This window comes from Octodon degus, unplaced genomic scaffold (assembly GCF_000260255.1).
Source record: "Octodon degus isolate 3935 unplaced genomic scaffold, OctDeg1.0 scaffold00168, whole genome shotgun sequence".
Lineage (NCBI taxonomy): Eukaryota > Metazoa > Chordata > Mammalia > Rodentia > Octodontidae > Octodon > Octodon degus.
This window is the reverse complement of record NW_004524744.1, coordinates 672,194-684,974: the sequence shown is the minus strand read 5'-3', so window position 1 is coordinate 684,974 and position 12,781 is coordinate 672,194. Positions and strand designations below refer to the sequence as shown.

The window sequence follows — 12,781 nt, the reverse complement described above, 5'->3', positions numbered from 1 at the left end:
CAGCATGGTACTGGCAACAAAATAGACCTGAGGATCAATGGAATAGATTAGAAGATGCTGAAGCCCCTACAAACACACTGAGTCACCTTATCTTTAACAAAGGGGCCAAACATACTCACTGGAAGAAAGATAGTCTCTTTAACAAATGGTGCTGGAAAAACTGGCTCTCTACATGCCTAAAACTAGACCCAGGTCTATCACCATGCACTAAGCTAAAGTCAAAATGGATTAAAGATTTAAACATTAAAACAGAAACACTAAATCTAGAAGTGAAAGCAGGAGGAACTCTTGAAGACATAGGGGTAGGCAAAGAGTTCATGAACAAAAATCAAATCGCATGGGAAACACTTGAAAGAATTAACAACTGAGACCTGCTCTTACGGGAAGTTTTTTCACGTCAAAAGAAATTACCAACAAAGTGAATAGACAACCCATAAATTTGGAAAAAATCATGACAAATAAGGACTCAGACAAAGGTCTGCTGTCTAGAATTTATAAGGAACTAAAAAACATTAGGGACCCAAAATTTAAAGACCCAGTCCAGAAATGGGCATCTGAGATGAATACACACTTTTCAGAGGATGAAATTAAAGAAGCGAATAAATGCATGAAAAAAATGCTCCACATCACTAGCCATCCGTGAAATGCAAATTAAAACAACACTGAGATATCGTCTTACCCCAGAAAGAATGGCTATCATAAAGAAATCACCCAACAACAATTGTTGGAGAGGCTGTGGGGAAAAAGGAACCTTTCTCCACCTCTGGTGGGAATGTAGATGGTGCAACCGTTATGGAAATCAGTGTGGAGACTCCTTTTAAAAGCTGGACTGGAAATCCCATTTAATCTAGCTATTCCTCTACTGGAAATTTTCCCGGAGGATCTGAAAATATCATATCATAGGGATATATGTGTGGCTATGTTTATAGCAGCACAATTTGTGATAGCCAAATCTTGGAAACAACCAAGATGCCCATCACCTGAGGAATGGATGGAAAAGATGTGGTATTTTAGAACTCCAAAGAAGAAATACAAATAGAAAGATATAATACAAGTTAAAGAAGAGCGGGTTCTCAAGGACTAACTAATCAAGAGAGGGAAAGGAGAAGAGCTAGGAAACATGACAATGTCAAGCCATACAGTTATTTGTAAAAGATGAGCAAGGCAATGATCCTGAGAATATTCAGAAGATTTTTGAATCTAGCAGTTAATTGGAAAGATTCTCACCCTGACTAACTATATATACTGATACCTATGAACTAAGCTACTGCACTGCAGATAGTAATTTGTAACAGTAGTTTCATATTTGGAGTGCCTGTCATTCTGGTAGTCTGAATATGGGCGGCTTGTCATGACATGCCAGTTACTGCTATGATGTCTCTCGGGTAGGTGGATGTTCAAAAAGAAGGGGATGGTGAATGAAAGCAAGAGACAGGAAAAGAAATATTGTGGGACTGTCCTGCTTCAAGGTTGTATATGGTGAGATTTTTGGACTTATGTGCAAACATGAGAAGTATAGAATTCTTTATCCTATTTTTAAAATATAATCTAATTTTTAAATGTTTTTTATCATATTATGCAGGGATTTAAAGTTCAACATATCAATACTTGATGAAAAATACCTGCTCCTTATTATGCCTAAGATGTTTAAAATGCAGTGAGATAGTGAGGTTAAGCTTGATAGCCTAAATCGTTTGATAATAACAATAAGCTTGTCTTCTAGATGGTTAACAACCTAAGTTTGCAGAACAAAATTAGAGAAAAAGGAGGGCTACAAGGAAAGCCAACATTTTGGCCCTAAACTTCTAAGGTCAATTAAGACTCAGGACATATGAGAACTTGTACTGTAACGTCATGTACCTCGGTAGTGTCCCAAATTTTCTGATCAAGAAGATTATGGGGCCAAAGACGAAAGTGATTGATGACGTAGAGTGTGCCTAAGGAGAGTCACATGGGGAGAAAACACTCTCTCAGGCTTTCACAGAGAGCACATTGGTCAAGCAATGGCTGTGACTCATCCACATGGCTGACACTGACAAAGGTTCTACAATCTGAGGTACAGGATCTCAGGATAAATCCTGAGGGGATTTCACTGACCTTCTCAGACCAAAAAGCTACAACTCTTGTTGCATAGGTCCTGCTTTACCTTGGTCTTAACCATCCAGTAGAAAAGTATGAAGACGAAATATAGGAAATAAAGCCATGCTGTTATGTTGAGCTGTAGGGGACTCAGGTCAATAATTTCTGACATTGCCAGTTAAACAGAATACCCAATGCTATTATGGGCTACTGGACTCTTTTTGAATATTTTGCTGAGTTTACACACCTATAATATTTAAATGACTGAACAAAAAAAGGGGATACAGATGAATGACCATTTTGTATCTGTGTATTCAAAATGGTTAGTATAGATGTATAGTTACATTCTCTTAATGAATAGAGGGATTTGTTCTAATGGTGTTTGTAAATAGGATATCATGTCTGCATCTTGTACAGCAAATAATCACTAGGAAGAGAATATGCAATGTGTTAATTATTGAAACTATCATACCAATTTGTTTTGAAACTGTCTCATTGCTATATGTCTCACAATAAAATTATGGAAAAATATATATTGCTGATCTTCATGAAAAATGAATGCAGTTTTTAAAAAAAAAAAACTACAAATGAATTTTTTGTAAGCTACTAAGAGAAAAAAAACCAACTATATGAGACAATGAAAGGAAAAGATCACTCAAAAAGTTGGATTTTTCTTCTGCCTAATCAATCTTTCATGTCCTAACTCTTAAAGTAATATTAGTACAATTTAGCAAATTCATTTAGTCTCCGGATTTTTGCCAAACAACACGCTAGGAACTAAAAGTAGAAAGATGAGTAAGCTACCAACCTTGAACCCACAGAGCATACAATCTAGTTTAAAATACGTGACATTTGACATGCCAGGTAGATGAAAAACTGCTACACGGGCACAGAAGTAGTGATGGACTCTGACATGGAGGACTGCACAAGGATGGTGATAATTAATCTGAATCTTAAAAAGATGAATTTTAAAACACATAGAGCATCTTCTAGGCCAAAAGGAACCAGCATGATGTCACGTGAAAATGAGGTGGATGGCATGAGTAAGAAGCAGCTCTGTATCTACAGAACATGCATAACTGAAGAGAATGGGTTTAAAGACACATTCTACCTGCATAACAGGCTGAGCAGAGGTGGAGGGCAGTGTGCCTGTGTGGGAGAGCAGCTGCTCGAAGCCAACTTAGTTATTGGGCAGGTACAGGGGACAGAGTCACCACAACGCCTCATTTGTCCTGAACAGCTGGTACAAAACAAAAGCATGATCTTGGTGCAACAACATAGGTTTGGAGGCCAAATTCAACCTGCAGCTGCCAAGTTCTAAGCCTGATTTTCAGGCTGCACCACTAAAAACAACAGGAAGTCCATGGTCAGACCACCCTGAATGCACCATATCTTGTCTAAAAACATCAGGAAATACTGAACTTGAACCTGCAATAGTGATTTAAGACCTGACTGCAAAGGGATTTAAATGTAAGAAGGAGAATATATCCTGTCAGCAGTCAAACCCAGTTAATGTTTCTTAGCAGATAAACGGCATGTCTGGTCTGTTTTAAAATGAATTCTAGAGGAAGGGTGTGAAACAGGAGTTGGCATAGTTTCTTTGTAAATAGTGACACAGAAAATATTTTAGGCTTTGCAGGCCAAATGGGCTCTGTTACAACTACTCAACTCTGCTGTTGTAGCACAAAAGAAGCCACAGACAATACATAAATAAATGAGCGCAGCTGTGTTTCAAAAAAAACTTTATTTACAAAAACAGGTGGAAAGCTGGAAGTGGCCCAAAGTCCATAGTCTGTTGATCTGTGGTATGAAAAATAGACTGAAGTATGTTTAAACAGGGTGAATGGACAAAAACAACTATTACTATTTGTTACAGCAAAAAAAGGTTTTTGTTTTGTATTGTTTTCTTGAAAAGAAATTTTTTTGGGTACTTATAGACTGACAGTTTAGTACTATGCATCTGCTGTGTAGACAAGACAAATATGTGCTTGTTGGGCTAAGAACTGCGCTGCCATTTTAAAATAACAGTAGCCAAAAGGCTTTACAATGGTTTCAACTGCTGCTGTAAATTTTCTGTATGTATTTGAAACAAGCATTTTTAGGATTCAAGGGAGGGCCCAAATCTAAAAGCAAAAAAGGCGAAGTTAGAGTACTATAAGCTAAATAAAGCCAACAATAAAGGCCACCAGGGGATGGTAAGATAGCTCAGTGGTCTAAAGCCCCTGCTTAGGCAAGGTTACACAAAGCACAGGGACTATAGTTTGATCCCTGGCACCACATGCTGCACCAGGGTGGGCTGAGCCAGCCACAAAAAAATAAATAAATAAAATAAACAAATAATAAAAATACATAAATTAAAAAAAATTAAAAGACCACCAAAAGACCTTATTCTAACCAATTCCTAACCCAAGTAAAAGCAAAAGTCAAGACACAAGGTTGAGGGGCTCAAGGAGGTACCTGTAAGGAGGGACTGGCAGGTACAACAAATGCTATAGGGAGGATGTCAATAACAACCAAAATGGCAACTACAAATATGTAGAGGTTAGCTGAGGCGTGTGCCTTTCCCCCATGAATCTGCTTCCATAGCCTCTATTCCAGAGGAAACAGGCCTAGAAAAGGCACTGGAGGCCAGGCACTTTAAAACTGAACACTCCATGGTTTGGAGTGGAAAAAGCCTTCCACATTTCATGAAAGGACTGGCTCCCAATGGCGTGAGGAAGGTCTTCGCATCATATGAGACTAGAGTTTTGAACTGGGCACGCGGCACTTTTTATTACTAATACTGGAACTATAGTATCTAACATGCCTGAGCCCAACAGAGGGAAAACTGTACAGCTGAAAATGGACAAACTAAGTTTTTACCTCACCAAATTCAGACTTTTCAATAAATAGCTATATATTTACACAATGACAGAATGCATTGTGTGCATGAGAGATACGGATTTATCTTCATAGAAGTGATGATTATAGTAATGGAATACTGAGAGAGAGAGAGAGAGAGAGAGAGAGAGAGAGAGAGAGAGAGAGAGAGAGAGAGAGAGATCCAAGAAAAAGAATACAGTTGAATAAATTATGATATAACCATACATAAAACAGCTATGCAAAGGATACTTTGTAAGAATTTTAATGACATAGGAAAGTGCTTAAGATAGTGTTCAATGAAAAAAATCCAAAATAATATGTAATTACAATCCAGTTTTTAAAAAATTCACATATAAAGAGCAAAAATGGAAAATACAGAAATGTCAACAATCACAGGAATTTTGAATAATTTTCCTATACTGTTCAATATTCCTATTCTTTCTTATGCTATTCAATATTTTTCAAATATTTTCATTATGTGCATTTATCTCATGGCATTTAAAAGTATAAGCTGGAAATATCATTCGTGCTTACCTAGTATGCATGATTTCTTTTTTTTTTTTCATAATTTTATTGATAAACAAATGGCAATGAGATAGTTTCAAACCAAATCACCAGGACAGTTTCAATAATTAACACACTGCATACATTCTTCTTAGTGGTAAAAATCATTAAGCTAAGTGTGTTTTTATTCATTTATTTTTGGTGGAACCAGGGTTTGAACTCATACCCTTGTGCTTGCCAGGGAAGCATTTATTCCACTGAGCCATCTCCCCAGCCATTCATGATTTCTTGAATTTAATCCTCAGCACTATACACACACACAAAATTAAAATTATAAAGCCAGCCCTTTCAAGATGCTAAAAATTATGTCTTTCTTAGCTGCTTAGAATCTGTAGTTGCTGAAACAAAATACCCAACATCTAAAGTTAAAATAATGTATAATTTCTTTCCCCCCCTTTTTTTTTCTGTACCAGGGATCAAACTTGGGACCTTATGCTTGCCAGGCAGGCACCAGGTGTTTACACCACTGAGCTATATCCCCAGCTCTGACACCTAAACTTAAAGGAGAAAAGGTTTATTAGCTCAGTTTATGGAGGTTTCAGCTGTAATCAGCTGGCTCCAAGGCAGAGTGGCATGGCACAGGAGCAACAGTTTCAGATGGCAAACACAACAGATGCAAAACCAACAAGAGCAAAATAGGGAGACCAAGGCTCTTTTCTTCCCTTACACTGCACACAGGCTACCCAACCTAGGGCAGATGTAGCACTCACACCATCTCCATGCCCTCCTCTTGCACAGGCTCAGAATGTTTAGAAAATGTGGGCCCTGGCCCCCTACTGAATCACTTACACTTCTAAACTAAAGTCATACTTTTTTCTTCATAGAGAAAAAAAAGCAAAACAAGACATTTTTACAGTTGGCACTAAAGGATGAACTCAAGCAACTACCCAATCACTACCATGGTTGGTAACATGCTAATTATATTGTCACATGTTAAGATATTGTTTACATTTTTTAAATTGAAAGGTAGTACAATTGAGCCAGGAAGGTACAGAGTTTCATGAATTGTAACTCATGCATACACATAAGTAACAACCCTTCTAACACAGGATTATATAACCCAGAAAACTCATCTGACCGCTCCCTGGCAAACATGCCACCCATCCTCCCCAGTCCTTAGAGCATTTTATGTCCAAAAATGTCATAAACTAATCCCAACTACTAGGGAGATGGAGGTAAGAAAGACTGCAAGCTGAAGGCCAGTCATAGCAAGACCTCATCTCATGATAAAATAGAAAAGGCCTTGAGATCTAGCTCAGTGATAGAGCTCCCTGGATTCAATCCCTATCACCACCACCAAAAAAACCCATCAGTACAAATAGAACAACAGTATATAACCCATTAAACAATGCCTCCCCACTTCTTCTTCCTACCATGTCACTGACATTCTACTTTGTCTCTATTAATTTCATCCCTCTGGAACTTCATACAAGTAGAATCATGCCATATCTATCCCTTAGAACTGGCTTAATTCACATAAAATGATGTCTTCAAGGTTCAAACATGTTGTAGCATGTGGCAGAATTTCCTTTTTAGTTCATTTTGCAAGTTTCACATCTGTAGGATACAAGTCCAGAGTAGAATCGCTGGAAATCATAAATGCACAATTAGTTTATAGGCTACTACCATACTGTTTTCCAGAGTGGCTGTACTATTTCACATTTCCAAATGTATGCATGTTCAAGTCTCACCACAATATGGCCAATATTTCTTCAGGTATGATACTTTCTCTTCTCCTTGTAGGGGTTCTAATGATATGAAAGTTAGATCTTTTATTATTGTTCCATGGGCTCTCCCAATTTTTTCAGTCTTATCTATTTTTTCATATTGAATAATTTCTTTAATCTTTTTTAAAGTTGTCTTTTCTCTGTCTTCTCAATTAATGTCACAAACAATTTGGTGTGGCCAATTCCCTAACTTGCTCCCTTTCTTTGATCACCCAGTGACTTCTAGTTCTCTGGGGCTCTTGTTTGCAGCATTCAGCCCAGAAGCTGGACATTTATTTGGTCAGTTCTGACACTTATTTTTTGCAACTGGTTCCAGACTGGGGGCCAAATAGTGTGACACAAATAAACAGCCATGGTTAGGCTCATCCTCTTGAAAGCAAGCTCCTCTCATCAAACAGGAAGGTTCTTCTGCCTCAAAGACTGAGAAGCTGTGTTCTTGTCCACAACTCGGTCACTATAAGGACACAAGCCTGTGAATGGAGGGCTTCTCCTGCCATTTCCTGGGGTCAGGCTCTGCTACAATCAGGGTAGGTGACAACAGAAAGTGACAAATGTCATTATTTATCACAAGTTGGTGGTACTTCAAAATCTGGTCTTCTCCCCTAGTCTGCAATTATTTACTTTTGAGAACTGCCAACTCATGACTCCATATGTTTGGCCCAGGTTTTATAGAGAAACTCACAGACGTCAGGTGTTTGTGGGATTAGCAAACTTTTTCTGTCAAGGGATGGACAGTAATATTTTAGGACTTAAGAGTCACATATGAATCTTCCTTGCTTTATAAACAAAATCCTTTAAAAGATCAGCTCAAACTCACAAATGGATCACTCATTTGCCTATTGTTGTTATGGAAAGCATTTGTCAACAAGTATTTAAAGATGTATTCGTGCAAATAAGCTGTGGTATGAATTATGCTCTATATCACTTCAACAAATTAATATTTTTACCAGGATCCATAATGTAAGGAAAAGGTGCTCTCATGTAAGAGCTTTTATCAGGGCTTGTAATAAAGCTGTTTTGAAAATGTTTACCTTAGTGCTTACATTTAAGAATTTATTAAAAAAAAAAAAAAAAAGAATTTATAATAGGATAAAGATGATGTATTTATCATGAATTCCATATTAATGAATGTCACAATTTGCTTAGAGCTAACAACAATGATATTTATAAGGAATTATATTTCAGATCCATTCAAATTCTCACATTTAGATAAAGACAGAATTTGGGAAATGTATATTTATTGCTGATTTTTAAATAAGTAACAAAAGCTATGCATACAGTATGCTAATAGCCACTTAATAACAACTCAACTGCCACACAGGGATTGGCCAACACTGAGAAGCAAAAGTTTATTACCTTTAATATACTATGCTACATTCATATTTTTATCACGTGTTACTCTATTGAGGATCACTACCTTGAGTTAATGCAACATATTAATGAGAAAAGATAAATATTTATCTCAAATGACATAGATTTCCTGATGCTATTATTTATATTTAATAAAGGGAAAGTCATACTTTAATTCCCAACAGTTCTGGAAAATTATCATCTAATTTTATGACGTACAGGTAAAAAAAAGTAGAAATAATAATAAATATTTTTATTCTAATATTTCTTCTGTTAAGAACGCTGGTAAAAATCTACCTAAAGGGCATAATGTAAAATATAACATGAATGACTCATCACAAGCATACATCTCACTCAATAAAGAATCAGAATAGTGCCAGCTCACAGTAGATTCTGGGTATATACCAGTTTCTCTTCTTTTTTAGCCCCACAAGATGGAAGATCTAAGATGTACTGCCAACCTACTCCATCTATTTAATTTTACAGTTTATTTTCTTTTTTTTTTAAAGAATCTTATTTATGACACAGTACATAGAAAAAGAATAAACAAAAGTCAAGCATTAACTAGAAGGAATGAGGGAAAAGAAGAACTGGCAGTATGCTTTCAGCAAAGGGCTACTGCCTTTTATCTTGCTTTTTAAAATGTATTTAGGATAGGATCTATAGGGTCTACAGGGTCTCACTACACAGACAGGACTCATAGTGATTCTTCTGTTTTCAGCCTCCCAAGTGCTGGGATCACAGGCCCATGCCACCATGCCCAATCTCTATCACTGGCTCAGCATGTGCTGGGGGTGGGGCCGGCACGGCACGGCATGCTGGGGATCAAACCCTGGCCGCTACACTCTGCCTAAGCAGGTGCTTTAATCTGCTGAGCTATCTGGTCAGCCCATTATCTTGCTATTGTTGATAGTAGCCAATCTGAACAATACTCCCTGCGAGTCACTGAATATAAGGACTTGACTTATTCAAATTCTACTTCCTATAGTCTCTTGCTTAACTGAACTCCAATACACTCACATTGCATGTTCCAACAGGTTTTCAGGAAAACTCAAGGCTCTGATTTCAACACAAGGTTTTGCTGTTCCAATTCTCTTGCCCTGAACTTGTTTATTTTTATTACAATATACTTGAGCTTTTATCAGCTGCCAGGCTACCAACATTCTTGCTACAAAACAACTCACACACGCAAAGTAAGTGATACTTACCTATGAATGGATGGTGCCTTCAACTTTAAAATGAGGAAAATGGGAAAAAAAAGAGTACATCAAAGACACTGCCTTGGGCCGGGGAGATGGCTCAGTGGAATAAGTGCTTCCCTGGCAAGCGCAAGGGCCTGAGTTCAATCCCCAGTTCCGCCAAAAAAAAAAAGACACTGCCTTATATTAAATAGTTCAACGTTTGAAATATATTTGAAACACAGATAAGAAACTAGTTAAATCAGGTCTTAGCATGAGTTGACATAAACATCGAGTTGAGTTATCCTGCCATCCTTTTTTATAAAATAAACTTTGCTTTGTCAATACCATTATTGGGGGCTGGAGAGATGGCTCAGTGGTCTAAGGCACCTACTTAGAACAAGCTTGGCAAAGCATCAGGGACCGCGGTTCAATCCCCCAGCACCACATGCCAGCCAGCCCCGCCCCCTGGTGGGCTGAGCTGGCCACACACACACCACTCTCACTCTCTCTCTCTCTCTCTCTCTCTCTCTCTCAAATAAATAAAAAAAAAAATTAAATACCATTATTGATTATAAGTTCTCAAAATCTGTATATTTACATGACAATAAAAGGACTAACATCTTTTTCTTCTTCAGTGTTATGATAACTTAATGTCAAAGTTAGGTTATTAAATAAATTCCTTTATATAATGTTCTTTTAAAAGATGTTCTTTAGGGGCTGGGGAGATGGCTCAGTAGAATAAGCACTTGCCTGGCAAGTGCAAGGGCCTGAGTTCAATTCGCAGTTCCGCAAAAAAGAAAAAGATTTTCTTTAAAAGAACTGTTAAGGCTTATATTGTTTGATCAGTTTTCCATTCCTCTATCTGGTAATCTGAGCCCAGTGGACTGCTAACTGGTGGTCAACTTGTTACACCCAGCTGAATGGGATTACAGATGGGCATTATCTCAGCGTGCCCCAGGGACAGGGTTGGCACTGCACTCTAGGGATCGAACCCTGGTCCCTGAGCCTCCTAAGCAGATGTTTTAGTCCGCAAGCCCTAAATTTTTAAATTAAAAAGAACTAGTATTCATATTTTAAAATATGACATTCAACAATAATTTGTTTGCTATTGACTTGATTTTATAGTACACAGTAGGAAGATTCCCAGTGACAGAGGAAAGTAGGAAAAGGAGGATTCCACTCAGGAGTAATCAAAGCTTCATAATTAGCTTACTAGAGCTATTAATTTTTTTTATTGAGAAATAAATATGAATGAGACAGTTTCACAGCTGATTAATAGGACAGTTTTGATAGTCAATACACTGTATAGAGCTATTAATTTGGTATTAGTAATAATCTCACTATCTAGAATGTTTTAAAAGTTTTATGACAATAAATTAGTGAAGTAAATAAGATTACAAGAAAATAGTTAAATATCTTTAGAAATCAATCCTTTAATATATGTGGAAAATATTTTTTAATGTAAACAAATGATTTGTTAATTAGGTGAAATAGCTTTAGAAATCAATCCTTTAATATATGTGGAAAATATTTTTTAATGTAAACAAATGATTTGTTAATTAGGTGAAATAGCTTTAGAAATCAATCCTTTAATATATGTGGAAAATATTTTTTAATGTAAACAAATGATTTGTTAATTACGTGGCATTATTACTTTACATAGCATTTCTAGCCAACATTTTTTATTACACTCTAATCAAAATTAAGTTGCCTGTTTTAAAACAATATCCTTTGACACACATTTTCCACTAATTCATACTAATTAATTTTCTCATAAATTTAACTCTTCCTTACATGTAGATGACAGGAACTTCAAGAAGCTATTAAAAGGAAAAAGGGAGGACACTGATATACCTGTAATCATGGTTATTGTAGCACACTTTGTAATACTTAAATCTTGGAAACAACTCAAATGCCCATCAACCAAAGAATAAATTTTAAAAAGGAAAGAGGAAGAAAAAGGGAATTCTGGAAACAAGTATCAAAAACAAAAAGCACAGTGGGGAGAAAAAAAAAGAGAAGTGCAAAGGGATTGGAAATGACCAAAGTATGTTGTATGCACGTACCAATTTCCCAAATCACACCCACTGCTCTGTGTTACAAACATGCACTAATTGAAAAACTAAATTATAACTATTACTTTTAATCATGTCAATTCTCACAGAGTACCAGAAATGAATATCTACCTCTTCATCAAAGGATAAAATAAAGGCACCATGGCTGTTCAATACAGGAAGGCAAAAAATTATAAGGTCACTTGAAATGCTTTATTTTTAATTACTGTCCTTGAAATAAACGTCTTCTATTCTCTTTGTACCTAGAGGATAATGGTCTGGGAGCAAAGTCAAGGAATGAGTATGGAAGACAAGGGGCACAGGGGAGTTGCTCAGATTCTCTCTCTCTATATATATATATTTTTCCAAACTATCAATAAATTTCCTCAACTCCTGATCTCCCCAGTCTACTGACTCCATGGTTCTCATCTCCCAAGTCATCTGTTACCATGTGCACACTAGCTACATGCTTAGCCCATGAAAGCAGGGATCACCTTGTTGGTGCATATCTTCCTATTACCTGTGATAGTAACTGACACATAGTACACATGCATAAACATTCACTAAATGAATGAGCCATAGAGTCGTAGTCAAAAATACATCAATTACCCAAGAAAAACATTCAAGTACACTGCACATACACAAATCCTCCACATATAATTTAAGAAAGTTCACAACTCTTATATCCATAAGGGTTTCCTCAAGTTAAGAACTTATGTACAAAGGATTTTCTATTAAAATAAAAATAACTGAAGATTGTTCTTACATAATATTACTCTTAGAAATGTGTCACTGATAAAATACATGGTTCTGTTTTCTATAAGCAATGGTTCTCAGGCCAAGGATGTAGCTGAGCAGCACAGTGCCTGCTTGGCAAACACAAGGTCCTGAGTTCAATTTCCAGAACCAGGAAAGAGAGAGAGAGAGAGAGAGAGAGAGAGAGAGAGAGAGAGAGAGAGAGAGA

The 12,781-nt window shown here is 36.8% G+C and overlaps 1 protein-coding gene across 5 annotated transcripts in view; it reads right to left on the bottom strand.

The window, feature by feature from the left end:
* Positions 1-12,781, bottom strand: part of Mrpl1 (mitochondrial ribosomal protein L1) — a 129,606-nt gene that overhangs the window by 23,472 nt on the left and 93,353 nt on the right. Inside the window, exon 8 of one of the 5 annotated variants that reach the window (XM_023703309.1) lies at positions 6,035-7,091. The exons of 3 other annotated variants lie outside the window; for them this stretch is intronic. In XM_023703309.1, coding sequence (XP_023559077.1) covers positions 7,038-7,091 — 54 coding nt within the window. In that variant the 3' untranslated portion in view covers positions 6,035-7,037. Of the gene's footprint in view, positions 1-6,034; positions 7,092-12,781 lie in introns of those variants that run through there. One more of the 5 variants, XM_023703310.1, reaches the window with a different exon arrangement.